The sequence below is a fragment of the Rhinolophus sinicus genome, linkage group LG04 (assembly GCF_036562045.2).
Source record: "Rhinolophus sinicus isolate RSC01 linkage group LG04, ASM3656204v1, whole genome shotgun sequence".
NCBI lineage: Eukaryota > Metazoa > Chordata > Mammalia > Chiroptera > Rhinolophidae > Rhinolophus > Rhinolophus sinicus.
The window spans coordinates 17,651,310-17,665,740 of NC_133754.1; the positions used below are offsets into that span (position 1 = coordinate 17,651,310).

General features: G+C 33.3%; 1 protein-coding gene across 1 annotated transcript; it reads left to right on the forward strand.

The window, feature by feature from the left end:
- The first annotated feature begins 7,383 nt into the window (after nucleotides 1-7,383).
- Nucleotides 7,384-7,518, forward strand: LOC141571287 (thymosin beta-4-like). Its single transcript, XM_074331558.1, has one exon. It carries the CDS (start codon nucleotides 7,384-7,386, stop codon nucleotides 7,516-7,518), a length of 135 nt encoding a protein of 44 aa, XP_074187659.1.
- Nucleotides 7,519-14,431: the final 6,913 nt, after the last annotated feature.

Here is a 14,431-nt window from a genome sequence, read left to right on the forward strand (position 1 = left end):
GGGCAGGAGTCAGAAAGCAAGTCACTCCTTTGTTACAAGCACTCATACCACAATTGTAAAATAACTAGACAATCATGTGTCGCTTACTGATAGGGATAAGTTCTGAAAAATGTGTCATTAGGCCATTTCATCATTGTTCAAATATCATAGAGTGCACTTACGTACACCTAGATGGTACATCCTACTGCACACAGAGGCTCTTCTGGTAGAGCCATTTGCTTCTTGGCTACAAACCTGTACAGCATGTTACTGCACTGAATATTATGCGCAATTGTAACACATTGTAAACATTTATGTATATAAACATGTCTAAACATACACAAGGTACAGTAAAAATATGGTATAAAAGATAAAACATTGTATACCTGTCTAGGAGCTTGCAGCACTGGAAGTTGCTCTGGGTGAGTGAGTGAGTGAGTGGCAAGTGAATGTGAAGGCTAGGACATTACCATTTACTACAGGCTACACTTTTTTTTCTTTCTTCAATAATTAATTAACCTTTGCTTACTGTAACATTTTTATTTTATAAATGTCATATTTTTAACTTGTTAACTTTTGTATTAACAGTTAGCTTAAAACACAAATTGTATAGCTGTACAAAAATATTTTTTCATTATAGCCTTATTTTATAATATTTTTCTATTTTCAAAATTTTTGTAAATCTCTACTTCTTAAACTTTTCTGTTAAAAATTAAGACATAAATGCATACATTAGCCTAGGCCTACACAGGGTCAGGTCATCAACATCACTGCCTTCCATCTCCACATCTTGTCCCATTGGAGGACATTCAGGGGCAGTAACACACATAGAGCTGTCATCTCCTATGATAACAATGCCTTTTTCTGGTACCTCCTGAAGGAACTGCCTGAGGCACTTTTTTTGAGGAAGTGTCACTCTTTTCAGAAATATATCCATGGCTGTTTTCTTGGTTTGTTTCTGTTTTATTTTTATTTTTATTTTAGCTAAATTGGTTGGGCAAGACTGGTTAATAATGTTACATAAATTTTAGATGTACAATTTGACAATATGTATCTGTGTAAGTAATTTATTGTGGGCTCACCAGCCTAAGCATGGTTTGTTTCTTTTTTTCACTACAGATTTGCTTATAAACAGATAATGCACCATGAACATTCTTCTCTATTATTGAAAACTTTTGATGTTGGGGTACATGTTTTCAAACTTTTTAAGGAGCTTGCTGATGTCTGCAAAAGTACGATAACCCCTTCACTGAATTTTCTTGGGGATTCTTTTCTTTGTTCTGCAATTTCCTTTTCTGTTGCTCCTTCTTCAGCGATGAATTCCTGTTCTTCCTGTTCCAGTGCCAACAACTCCTCATTCGTTAGTTTCTTAGGAACCACCTTCAGGAGCCTCTCAGTGTCACCCTCATCCACACCCAGGTTAAAGTTGTTTGCCATCTCAGCAAAAAGTTGTTGATTTTTGCAACCTTTGCACTACGATGTTACAATGGTTTCAACATCACTAGGAGACAGAAACTTTTCAGCTCCATTATAATCCTATGGGACCACTCTCAAATATGCAATATTCTGTTGACTAAAACATCCTTTTAACTATAAACATCCACATGAATATAAAATACATAAAAATTACTGATTTTTATCACTTACTTCCAGGTTGCAAAGAATGTCCATATGAACTATTTATAGTAACATCTCTATCATGCATCTATCTATCTATCTATCTAACTATGGAGAGAGGGAGAGACAGAGAGAGAAAGACAAAGAAATACATAATTGTTACGTTGTATTAGTATATGAGTGCTTGTAGGGAGCTTAACAAAAAGAATATGTATTTTTATGTCTGGTAAACATAGATCCAAGTGCAGTATGAACATGACAAATAATTTAATCATTTTGAGCATATATTTTTTTTCCGTAATGGTGCAAATTCTTTGCAAATTTGTTGTGAGATTCTGTGAAACAGTTAAAGCTTTTCTTTGGGATTTGAATTTAAATTCCTCAGCTAAGAAACAGTTTAGAAAAATCTGTCTCCATTTAAGTAATTTTGAAAACGACCAGCTCTCGCCTAATGAGAACACTCATCTTTCTGGTATCACACAAACTTAAATTAACTATAGATATCTGTTAAATAATTGCTGGGAATTGGGGATATAAGCATAGATATTATTTTCATTCTACTTATTTATTAACAGTTCTCAAGCCACCTCTCCTCTGGGAACCACTTAGTTTTTATAGTCTTTACTGTCTTTTGAAATATTCAGAAAAGCTAAAAGTAATGCTATTTTTTTTTCATTTGCTAGAAAAATAACTTTATATTCCTTATATGGTTTGGCTTGAAAAACTCAGAGATGTACAAATTGTAGAATGATCAGTGAATTAATAAATGTGTAGATGTTATGCTTTATTTTTAAACCAAATAATAAAAATTACGTCTACATCTGGGTTATAATTTAAAAATTATAGTAATGCTCCCATCAGTGGATTTACTCTTGGAATGTGATTTCAAAATTGACAAATATAAGATTATAATGTGATTATGCTACATCTTAATGAAATATATCTTATTCTTGAATTATATTAAAAATGGATTTATAATATTGCCTGAGCAAGAGACTACTGGACTTTTGTGAAAGTGTGTTTAGTTTTAAAAAGAAAACTTTATCATGCCTTAACTTGAATAAACTGAATCAGTAATACCCAAACTAAAACTTCATTTTATTTCCTGCTCACCAAAATATTAAAAATATTTAAGCAGCTGATTTCCTTTGCCTATAATAGTTACTCAGACTTAAATTTTTAGGCCATATTCCATAGACTTAATTTATTACTTTTCTTTCTTAAAATCTGTATTATTCACCATTAAATTTAAGTTTATCCTAAGTCTGCTTAAATTTGGGAAAAGTTTTAACTCCTAATATATATCAGTTGCCAGTGAAAAGAGATTGAATGCTCCTTTTATAGCTGTGAACTCTGTATACAAATGTTTTGCATTTACTTTTCATGAACTGAAATATTTTCAATTAAATTATCAGTTCTCACTTCCAAATGCTACCAATTCCTTGACATTATTTTCTTCCTTTTGTATAATCCTTATGCTCCTAACTGTCATTGTTTTATAACAACCACAACTTTTTCTTTAATTGTTTCCAATGGCTCTGGCCAGGAATTGGAATTCAGGATCTAGTGTAGGAGATGTTTCATCTCTAATTGCAGGTTAAAAAGGTGGCTAGTCTTAGCTCTATAACTGAACAATGGCTTAGTTTTTAAAGCAACTTGCATTAAAATATATTAGAACTAATATATTCATTGGTAATGGGGATGGCAGAGTGAAAATGACCAGAGCATACATGTGTATGGCGTCTTGTGTAGCTACCTGTAAATTAAAAATGCTCACACAACTTTAGGAAAAATGCAAGGTAATTTATATACCCAATAGATAAGAAGGCAGATCAAAGTAATTCTATTGACCAGTAATCCTCAGAAGCATGTTTAAAAACGATATAATTTCCAAATGTATGGCAGGGCAAATTATTATCAATAGCATGAAGAATGAGAAATCCCTTGATTATATCATAATGGTCATGTGTCTAAACTCTTAAATATCCTAGCTAGATTGTATATATCATATCCTAAATGTTTCATATAACTGCAAAACATCCATCTTGTCTGTTTCACTAAAACTAAGGAAGTGTTTTGGTTATCATTTATGATCTCCTCTCTGAGCACCTTCATTTCTAATTTCTGTCCTCTTCTGACTCTGCCCATTCCTACATCTCAACAGGCCCCACAAAAACAGTACACATGAAACCTATGTAATTTTACTAACCATTGTCACCCCAATAAACGTAACTAAAAAATAAAAATAAATAAAAATAAAACTGGAAAACTGCCTTAAATATATACGTGTGTGTGTGTGTGTGTGTGTGTGTGTGTGTGTGTATATATATACATATATATATATGTTCATTTTAGTGCTATAGCTGCCTAAGGCGGTAAGTAAAGATTCCAGCTGAGCTAAACAATATATTTGTGCTTTGTGCTTTGCAAAAACATAATGTGTTTTTGCTAGGTTTGCAGTTTTTTCCTATTACAGTACTTTTCAAGATTTTATCACCTTTAGAGCCTATCTTTATATTTTTTCCAATGCTGTTCACAATACTCCACAAACCTGTACTTGGCATTCTTCTCCACACATGTTGATGTGGATTCCATATCATATCCCAGGAGCCCTCTTGATATAAATGTGCCCATGATGGATGGCGACCTCCTCTGATATTTATAGTACAGCTGTTGGAACCACTGGATAGGATTAGTGATCTGTGAAGGAAAACTGCTAGACTTGCTGAGACACTGTACTATAGAATTCAATTATGTTGTTAACAGCAGATTATATGTCCATGTTAGAAATATATTATTAAACTTAGTTATTTGGAATATGAAGGTATTCCACTCAAAGCTGAATAAAATATTACGTGTTTTACAGTACTTAATTATATTTTTCCATTATAATAGACTGCATAAGAAGGAAGAATTTTATATTGGCCAACGTGAAACATAGAGTTCTCTCTCACACTTTGTATAATACAAAGTTGGCGTAATCCTTATTTTTAATTGCAGGTCACATACCTGACTCTTTGATCTTTCCTTAAAAACTGTATAGAACTTCTGATTTCCAGTCTGGTATGTAAGGAATTTCGAAGTTGTCACTTCGGTTTACAGCCAAGAGGGGGAAAAAAAAAAAGACTGAATAAAGTGGATAGGTCAACTGTTCCGACCTATCAGAGAACTGAGGTACAGTGTAAAGCGCTGCCCCCAACATTGAAGGGCAAGACAGGTGGATACAGAGAGTCAGCTCACTGGAGCAGAATTGCAGGAGCAGTATCAGGGTAGGAAAAACCTAAACTGTACATTTCTGAAGGCTTAATGTGGACAAATACGAGAGATAAAATCTCCAAGGGACCCAGTCAGAGATGGGCCCACACACTTACATGAATTTTATTACCTCCAGGAGCCCCATTACATTTTTGTTGTGAAGGTCAGGAAAAAAAGTCCCTTTGCTTCCAGAAGGGAGAGGAAAAAATTAGATAATTTGAAATTCACCCAGAGCATTCTGTTCTTAGCTTAACCTGACCTCAGGAGTATTTAGTGAGCATAAGCAACTATGGTACTACCAGAGCCTAAGTGACCTGGGGGAGGTAAATATCAAATTCCACTCTCTACTAGCCATCTTGTTTCAGCTAAGAGGATACCAACAAAACAAAACTGAGCAGCACTTGTGTAGGTCACCTCAAAACGGCATGAGCTTACTAAAAGACTGAGACTTAATCACAGAATTATAAAATACCTCCTTTTCATACATACCTTACCACCTCTTCAGTAAAGCTCCTGTGTAAGAATGAAGGAATGCAAAGCAATAAACTGTGCATCTCAGATGTTAAAAAGAAGTCTCTAATAAAACTTGAAGAAAATGTTGGAAGGACGGGGGAAGACAAAAGCAAGAACACCAGAGGGAATTTTAGCTTTTAACATCAACAGCTACAGCAAACAGTAAATAAAGCCTAATCCCTACCCAGATAAATATAAAACATCACACTAAAGGCATATTTACCTATTTCTTTTACCTACTGCATCATGTCTAGCTTTCAACAAAAACTTACAATGCATACTAAAATAAAACAAACAAATAAACAAAAACAAAAAGCACACAGTCTGAAGAGATGGACCAAACATCAGAACCAAACTCAGGTAAGGCAAACATGTTGGTATTATCAGACTGGGAATTTGACACAATGAGGATTAAAATGCTAAGCACTCTAATAGGAAAAATGGATAACAATGAAGAACAGATGAGTAATTCAAATGGAGAGATGGGAACTTTTTAAAAAGAATCAGAAAGAAATTAAAAACATCATAACAGAAAAAGGAAGACTACCTTTGATGGGCTAATCATGAGACTGGACACAGTTAAGGAAATAATCAGTGAACTTGAAGAAATGTCAATAGAGACTTCCATAACTGAAATACAAAGTTGAAAAAACTAATAAAAACAACAGAACAGAAAATCCATGAACTGTGGAACAATAACAAAAATTGGAAAATACACATAATGGGATCACCAGAGGGAGAAGAACGAGAGTCAAGAATAGAAGAAATAGTTAAATGAATGACGACTAAGAATTTCCTGGTACTAGTGATGAACATCAAACCACAGATCCATGAAGCTCAGGGAATACCAAGCAGAAGAATACCATAAAATATACACCGAGGAATATCACAATCAACCTTCAGAAAATCGAAGACTAAGAAAAATCTTGAAATAAGCCAGAAAAATAAAATAAATCTCTGAAGCTCCATCGAGGCTCATGGCGTTTTTCTGTGCACCTGTGATGATTCTTGGTAGATGCTGAACCCTCCTCCTCATTCCCTAAAGTGTCAGCTAATGGCTCAGTCTCTCTCTCTTACATTTCTTCTGACCAAATTGTTGGTGACCTTTCCTTCCATAATTTTGTTCTACCCTTTACATGAGTCACACAGTGTTATAATCTTTCCCTAGAAGTTGTCATCACCAATAATCGCACCTACCTAATAACCCAAATATCAAATAGCATGCTCTCTGAACATCAGCTTTTATATTTTCAGCTAGAACCCACAAAAACCCTGATTCCAACTACTTAACCTCACCAAGAACGCTAATCCATTGATTCTTCCTTTATAATTTTGTCATTTCTCCATATAACTCCACTTACCTCATTTTGATTATTATAGTCATAGAGCTACCATTAACATCTCTCACTACCCACATCTGGCTATAATTTAAATTCATAATCATTAGTTTTAAGAATGCCCTTAGTTCTGCCCAGTGATCCTAATACGAATCTCCACTCTTTCACTCTCACCCTCTCCCAGCTGATTATGCACAGTAGCTAACTCATTGCTTTGTTTCTCTGTAAGAAAATAAAAGCAATCTAAGAGAAACCGCATATGCCCTCCACCCCAAGATACGTAACATATATACATATACATACATATACATACACCTATACATTTATACATATACATATGTTTATACGTATATATATGTATAACCACAGAATCTGTCTTCAGTCCTTTTCAGATAGAAATGTTCAACATCTTTTCTAAAGTAATTGCTTCACATAATTTAGATACCCCCTCTCCACAGTAAAATCCAGGAATGCCCTCAAGCGACTCTCCCTTTCTCTCCTGTATCATTAGTCATTGGTTTTATTTATTTCCTCTCATCCACTTAATGGTCTTTTCATATACATAAATGTGCAACAATTCCCCTACTATCAAAAGAAATTCCTCTTGGCACTCAGCCAGCAGAGACCACTGAGCAGATCTGCCTCCCCTTGCTCCCACCCTAGCTCTGCTTCCTCTGCAACCATGTCTGATGAACCCAGTATGGCTGAGACTGAGAAATTCAATGAGTCGAAATTGAAGAAGGCAAAAATGCAACAGAAAAATCCAGTGCCTTTCAAAGGAACAGTTGAACAGAAGAAGCGAGCAGGCGAAACGTAACAAGGGATGCACACCAACCTTCACTGTACATCCAACAAGCATTGCCTTCTTATTTTCTTTCTTTTAGCTGTTTAATTTTGTAAGATGCAAAGAGGTTGGGTCAAGTTGAAATGACTGTGCTGCCCATTTTCACATCAAATAAGTACTGACAACGAAGACCACATCTACCTCTCCCATCTGCCTGTCTGGCTGGCCGGGCAGGAAAAGAACTTGCATGTCAGTGAAGAAAAAAGCTGGGTGAAACACAAGTGAAAGCAAGACTAAAAACTCAAGTTGATTCAAGGGGTCCTACAGGCTGTAAAATGCAGTTTAATCAGAGTGCCAAGTTTTAAAATGATTTTGATTATTGGAATGCACATTTTTAATGTGCAAATAAAAAATTAAAACCTGAAAAAAGTGTCAGATACAGAATTAAAAGCCAGGCTAGTCTGACTAGAGGCACCCAGGGCAGGGGATCTGAACTGTACTCGTGCTTTGGGGCTCTATAGCATCTGCCGAAATGTGTGGACCCTATCACAGAAGAGTGTTTTAAAAAGCTTACAGTAAAGTATATTCGATTATAAAATAAAGCAACCATATTGAAAAAAAAAAAGCAGAAAACCTGGGAAAAAAGAAACTCCTCTTGCCACCCAATATCTTATTCCTAATACTGGCCAATTGTTTTCTGTGAATTTTATACAGAAAAAAAGGTTGAAAAATGTGTTTTCTCTGTGTTTCATTATTATTATATTATTATTATTAACAATTATTATTATCTTTCCAGACCATTACTATCAGAATTTTACTCACGGTTTGTCAAGGTCACAAAAACCTTACTTTTCCAAAACCCACCCCTTCTTTCTTGAAATACTCTCCCCCTCCCAGATATAAATTTCTCTTCTCTGTCCTCCTTTCTTACTAGGCATTTCTCTTTACTCTCCTGACCTCAAGAACTGAATTTCAAAAAAGTGTTCCAAGGAATGTTCCATCGCCTTATACTCTTTGCACATTTATATTAAACCCAGGTGATCTTATCCGAGCCCATGTGTTTATAGACAATCCAATTATCAGACCTCTCCTCTCAATCACTCCAATTATTTTCTACTAAACCAAGTGCCTCTTGTCTCTTGATGGGTGTGTTTTGTTTTTTGTTTTGTTTTTTCAGACTTTTCCAACATTTTCTGTCCATCCATTCTGGTTCCATCCTTTGTATCACATTCTAATAATGTTCCCTGTCCATTCACCTACAGTCCGGGCAGTCTCCCTGGCATTCCTAGAATGCAAATAGATTAATTGTGTCCCAGGACCTCTGCAAGTGCCACTGTTTCTAACTAGGAAACCCTTCCCTGAAATATTCATATTGCTTGATTCCTCATTTTCATTTTGCTGGTACTTCAATTTCCCTTCATATAGAGACCTTCTTTAAACATCCTTTGTAATACAACATTCAAATCCTCATTCTTTTCTGGCTCCTTATCCATAACAGTGATCACTACCTCAAATTTATTTGTCTATTTTCCTTTAATTGACTCTATAAAAATATGTGTTGAAAAACTGAAGAAACCAAACACATTTTATTTTATTTTTTTCAGGTACTTCAAAATATCTCTACTACTATTTTCTTCTTCATTAGTTCACAATGCTAATATCTATGTTATCCCTAGATTTGGTATACATTTTTAGGAAGGAAAAGATAATTTTAAAATGAGAATATTTTCAGTTATCTTGACTACAGTTTTATGGTCAGTAAAAAGAGTAAAATACTAAGTTTTGTATGAGATAGATTTAAAAATCTTACTAGAAGGCCCTTTCGAGGCTTTCAGGTTTGTGATACAACGAAAATGATCCTACATAGACTTTCAAATGTTATATAATGTCTTAAATATTTCTCAAATTTTTTTTAAAAATCTGACATCCCAATGTTCAGTACTTAACCTACCTCAGGCAGTAACTTCAGTTACTGTTACTCATTTGGGCTTCCTATTGTCTATAAGATTGGACTTTTATGATTTCTTTTAGTATTACCATATCATACTTTTTTGTCTTTTTTACACAGCGTTATGGTTTCTTCCAAGCAATTAATTTTCAGAAAAAATTTCCATTAAAAATGTAACCCAATATAAATTTGCCACGGTAATGTAACTGTTTAAAAAATGTTATCTTCATTTATAACGGAGATATTCCAAAATTAAGAACTGAAAACTATGTTGGGAGAAAAGGCTAGCCAAATTCTATTAGTCTTTTTTTTTTCCATTGGGATTTATTTAAGCAACCAGACATGGGAGATTACATGAATTCATAGATGCATCGGAAATTATTTTAATTGTCATGCCAAGTTTCCTCAACTGAGTTGGATGTTATAAATAGCTGATTATTTCTATAGTCTTCATGTGTTTTAAAAAAATCAATAACCTTAGTGATATCAAAAGATGTGCAGTAATTTCTGCAGTAGTGAGAAATTTAAGAACTTAAATGATTCCTAAGTCCAGTAATAAAAACTGCTCAGATGGTTCCACTTGTGTAACTGTTTGTAACAGCCTTGTACACTGTATTAAGGCAAATAATATTGTTTCCCATTATACACAGGTTTTTCCATTATCTGAAAGTAGAATGTTCCTATGAAATTTTCCATAAGCTGAAACGACGTTCAAAGCAATGGCAGGTTGATGCTTAGATGTGGAGTGTGGTTCCTGGGGAACGAGCTTGGTGGGACCACCCTTGCTGCTCAGGCTGCACGTGGCCTCTACAATGGCTCGCTGCAAAACAAATGCTGAATGCTATCATTTTATGTCTTTTTTGGTAAAAGTGAAAATCCTTTTCAGATTTACTTCAGTTAGTGAAAACAAGGTACTAATGTCGGTCTTCTGTAGAAGCAAAGCAGTATAAAGCAAACTTTCAAAAAGCAGGGATACCTGTATTTATAGATAGCAATGCTTTTAGCTATGCATGGCTGAAAAGGCTAAATAAACACAGTCTCATAAATGTCATTGTTTAATATTGAAATGCATTTTCCCTTCAAAAATAAACTAATATTTTTGTTCAATTTAGGCAATCCATACATGTGCACAAGGGTTTGTATATATTTATGTAAAGAATTTAATTTATTTTATCTTTTTACATCTAATTTTCAAGAAACTTAAACACAAAACAAATTTAATATCAAAAGAAGAGACAATCTCTTTAAATCAAGTGATAAACAACTCAGGATATTAGTATGGGAGAATATGAAAAAGTTAATCTTCAGAATAACAGAGCAATAAAAACAAGGTCTGTCCAAATTCTTCATTAATAATTGAAACATAGATGCATACGTGACGGGCTTTGTTAGTAATGAGCACCAGGCATAAATATTTAACAGTTTGCTTGTGAAATGTGTCCTAAATTATGTCTAAATGTTAACAAGGATGTCTTATACTTGACAGAACAATGAGGGACATAAATATTTCAAAGCAGCAAGCATGACAGGTGGAAGCTGAGAAAACACAAGGCAGCCTCTATGTACTTCTTAACTCTTCAACCTTCAGATATGTGCTTTTTAAGTTTAATAGGAACAAAGTGTTTCACCATCAAAGCCAATGTTTATATCAGTTACATCAAAGCTATACTAGAACCTCTTTAAAGTACACTTTTCAGACAAATAATGCATACAAAGTGATGTGTCTTAGTGGTATAAAGAGAATTGACAAGTAAGACAATGTATTTGAAGTGCAACAATCTCCTTAATAGCTACTGCACTCTATTTTGTTTCCTGACCAACCCTCTTACAAAGACATATGTAGATCATGAACAATTCTCAAGGCTGTTGCCATACACACACACACACACACAAATACATAAACCTAGCAGAAAATAGATAAGATTGATTGTACCTGTCCTTTAGTTAAAAATATAAATTTTCCTACAGTGCTAGAAATAGTATAATACCAGGTAGGATATTTTGGGCATATAATTCAGCCAATACTTATTTGTCTCCTAAAAACAAATGTTTCAATCAAACCTAATAAATGGTCGAGCATGAACTAAATAACACAAGCGTCTTTGAATAATGAAAATATGTGGAGACAGGATTAAGACAAATGTCAGATTCCACCATAGTTCAGCCACAGACATACTATGTAGCTTTAGAAAAGTCATTCACCTTCTCCTGAAATTGTATTGTTCTCAATAAAATAATGAAAGGAAAGGTCATCATTATATTCAATTATAATATAAAATGTGACAGTATAAAATAAAAAGCCTAGAGGGACACAAAGTATTTGATGAAATAATATTCGAGAACCACAGTATTAAAAGCATCGCTATTAATGCGAGTGTTTAGATTGCATCCTTTCAGTAGAGGAGAGATGGTTTTTACTAAATTTAATGAATTTTATCAGACAATAGCAAGTTTGCTTTTTGTTTTACTTTATTATACATGGTAATAGTCATGCTACATTTTATTTTATTTTATTACTATTTTATTTCTTTTTCCGGCAGTATAATTTCCCTGAAATTACTCCTTTAGAGGCTATCGGTAACTTTCTTATAGCTATATCAATGTTTTCTCGGAACACTGTTTCCTCATCCTAAACCACTTGACTACCGATAATACTAATTATTGTTCTTATCTCTTCTCATACATTCATTTATTTGTTTATTCAGTCATGCTATAAAAATTATTAAGTTTTTACTGTGCATTATGCTCTCATCATGACTCTGGGGCTTCTACTCAAAATCGGCCTTATGCTTTTAGTACATATTCTCTTAATACCACATATTCATTTCTTCTAAAATGAACCAATGATTTCAAACTTCACCAAACCTGCTCACAATTTAAAATGCAATATTACACTTGGAGAATAAAAATTGGATATTTCCTCACTTTTCTCCCTAAAGTTCATTCCGTTTTGAATGCTGGTTTTCTGTTACTGAATTCATCAAGTTCAAATACCTGAGTGTATAATTCAATGTGTGCCATTGCTTTAAAGTGTGGTGAACTCTCTTATTTCTTTCATTCATATTTATATCGTGTAAATTTTAGTTCCAAATTATTTTTCAAATCTTTTAACTTATGTATGTCACGACTGCTACAATGTAATCTGAGCTGTTATCATCTTTCAGCTAGATTTTGAAGTAATGCCTGAATTATTTATTCCTTTAATAACCTCTCCTAACAGTTCTGTACACTTAATACAAGGTTGTCATACTGAACTATAAAATTAATTATTTTTATCCATCATGAAAAGAAAGCTAATATTTTCTCATGGGTCAAAAAATAAAGGCAAAAATTCTTAATTTAACACACAAGTTCTTCATAGTTTATCTTATATGATAGTCTAAGCTATTATCTAGTTTCGTGTCAAGACATTCTGCTCCCCATTTTTTCCTACATATTCTTCATGCTGTTTCTTACTATAGGACCTTTGTGTATGCTGTTTCTTCTGCTTTGAACAATCTTCCCTTCCCTTTTAAAATATAGTACTTTCAGTCATTCAACCCAGCTCAAACTCATGTCTCTATAAACACTTCTATGAGATTCAGACTTATCATTCTCTGTTACACACCTTAGGTTACTGTCTACCTCTTGTTTAAAACACTTTTTCACAATCAAAATTTTATATGATAATTAATGTCTTTTTCACATTAGATAATCCCATGAAAGAAGGAAATATGTGTATTCATATCCAGCATTATATTCCATGTATATACTACATACTATATAGCTATTGAATGAGTAAACCTTAAGAATAACATCTCAACTTGGCTTGTCTTTATATCAAAGACATCTCTGAGTCTTTGATATAACCCTGATACGATTTATTTGGTCTTGTATGTAGACGGTAGATCCTAATTTCCTATTAGAATAGATTTATACTGTTATGTAGGTTATCATTTTATCAGTTTATAAAAGGTAATAATATAGTAGGATATTTATGATTTGCTTTACTTTTTAAAACAACACATCACTGAGGCATTATAGAGTATATTTCAGTGTATATGCCCTTAATATTATATTTATGTAGCACTACCAAATTAAGTTAAAATAAATTGATACTTTTAATAAAGAAAATGTTAATTTTCTTTAAATTGAAAACAATAAAGATCATTTTAAAAATAAACCAACTATATAACAATTTTAATTTTTTTTCATTATTGTTATTACCAATTAAAAATTAAAATATATTTTCATTTATCAATAGGCTGGATACTTGCTTTGGTACATTTTCATTAATTTTATTCATATCTGCTTTTCATTGAAACCCCACTCAATGAAAATTAATTAATGCCCCATTTAATCCCAAATAACTCATTTATTTTTCCATAGGGAGAACCTATTTTTTGAAGAAAAACTTCTAAATTTTAAGTTTTGTTACCCTCTATACAGAGGATACAGAGGATGCGAAAAAATGTACATACATTGTAAGAAAGAAGAAAACTATTACAATTGTAATACTCAATACATACTGATAACAAAAGATGTGAATACAAGTCATATGTATACATTTTTTTGTTGTTTTGGCACCTCCAGTATAATATCACCATAAGAAACGTTGCCCATATACTCTCCAGCCTTTATAAGTATCATCTCCCATAACATGTGTTACTTTCCTATAACTAGCCATATGTATTATCTTAAGGGATAAAAAACTTATATTTGGAACATGCCATAAGGAAAGATGAAATACTGCCATTTGTGACAACATGGATGGATCTGGTGATTATCATGCTAAGCAAAATAAGTCAGACAGAAATTGTCAAGAACCATATGATTTAACTCATGTAGAGAATATAAAACTGAAAGTAATACATGAACAAGACAAGTAAACAAAGAAACAAAAACTCATAGACACAGACAACAGTTGAATGGTTACCAGAGAGTAAAGACAGGTTAGAAGAGGGTAAGGAGGGTCAAATATATGGTGATGGAAGGAGAACTGACTCTGGATGGTGAACA

Excerpts from the sequence above, each read along its gene's own strand:
- LOC141571287 (XM_074331558.1), top strand. The coding sequence starts at position 7,384 with ATGTCTGATGAACCCAGTATGGCTGAGACTGAGAAATTCAATGAGTCG.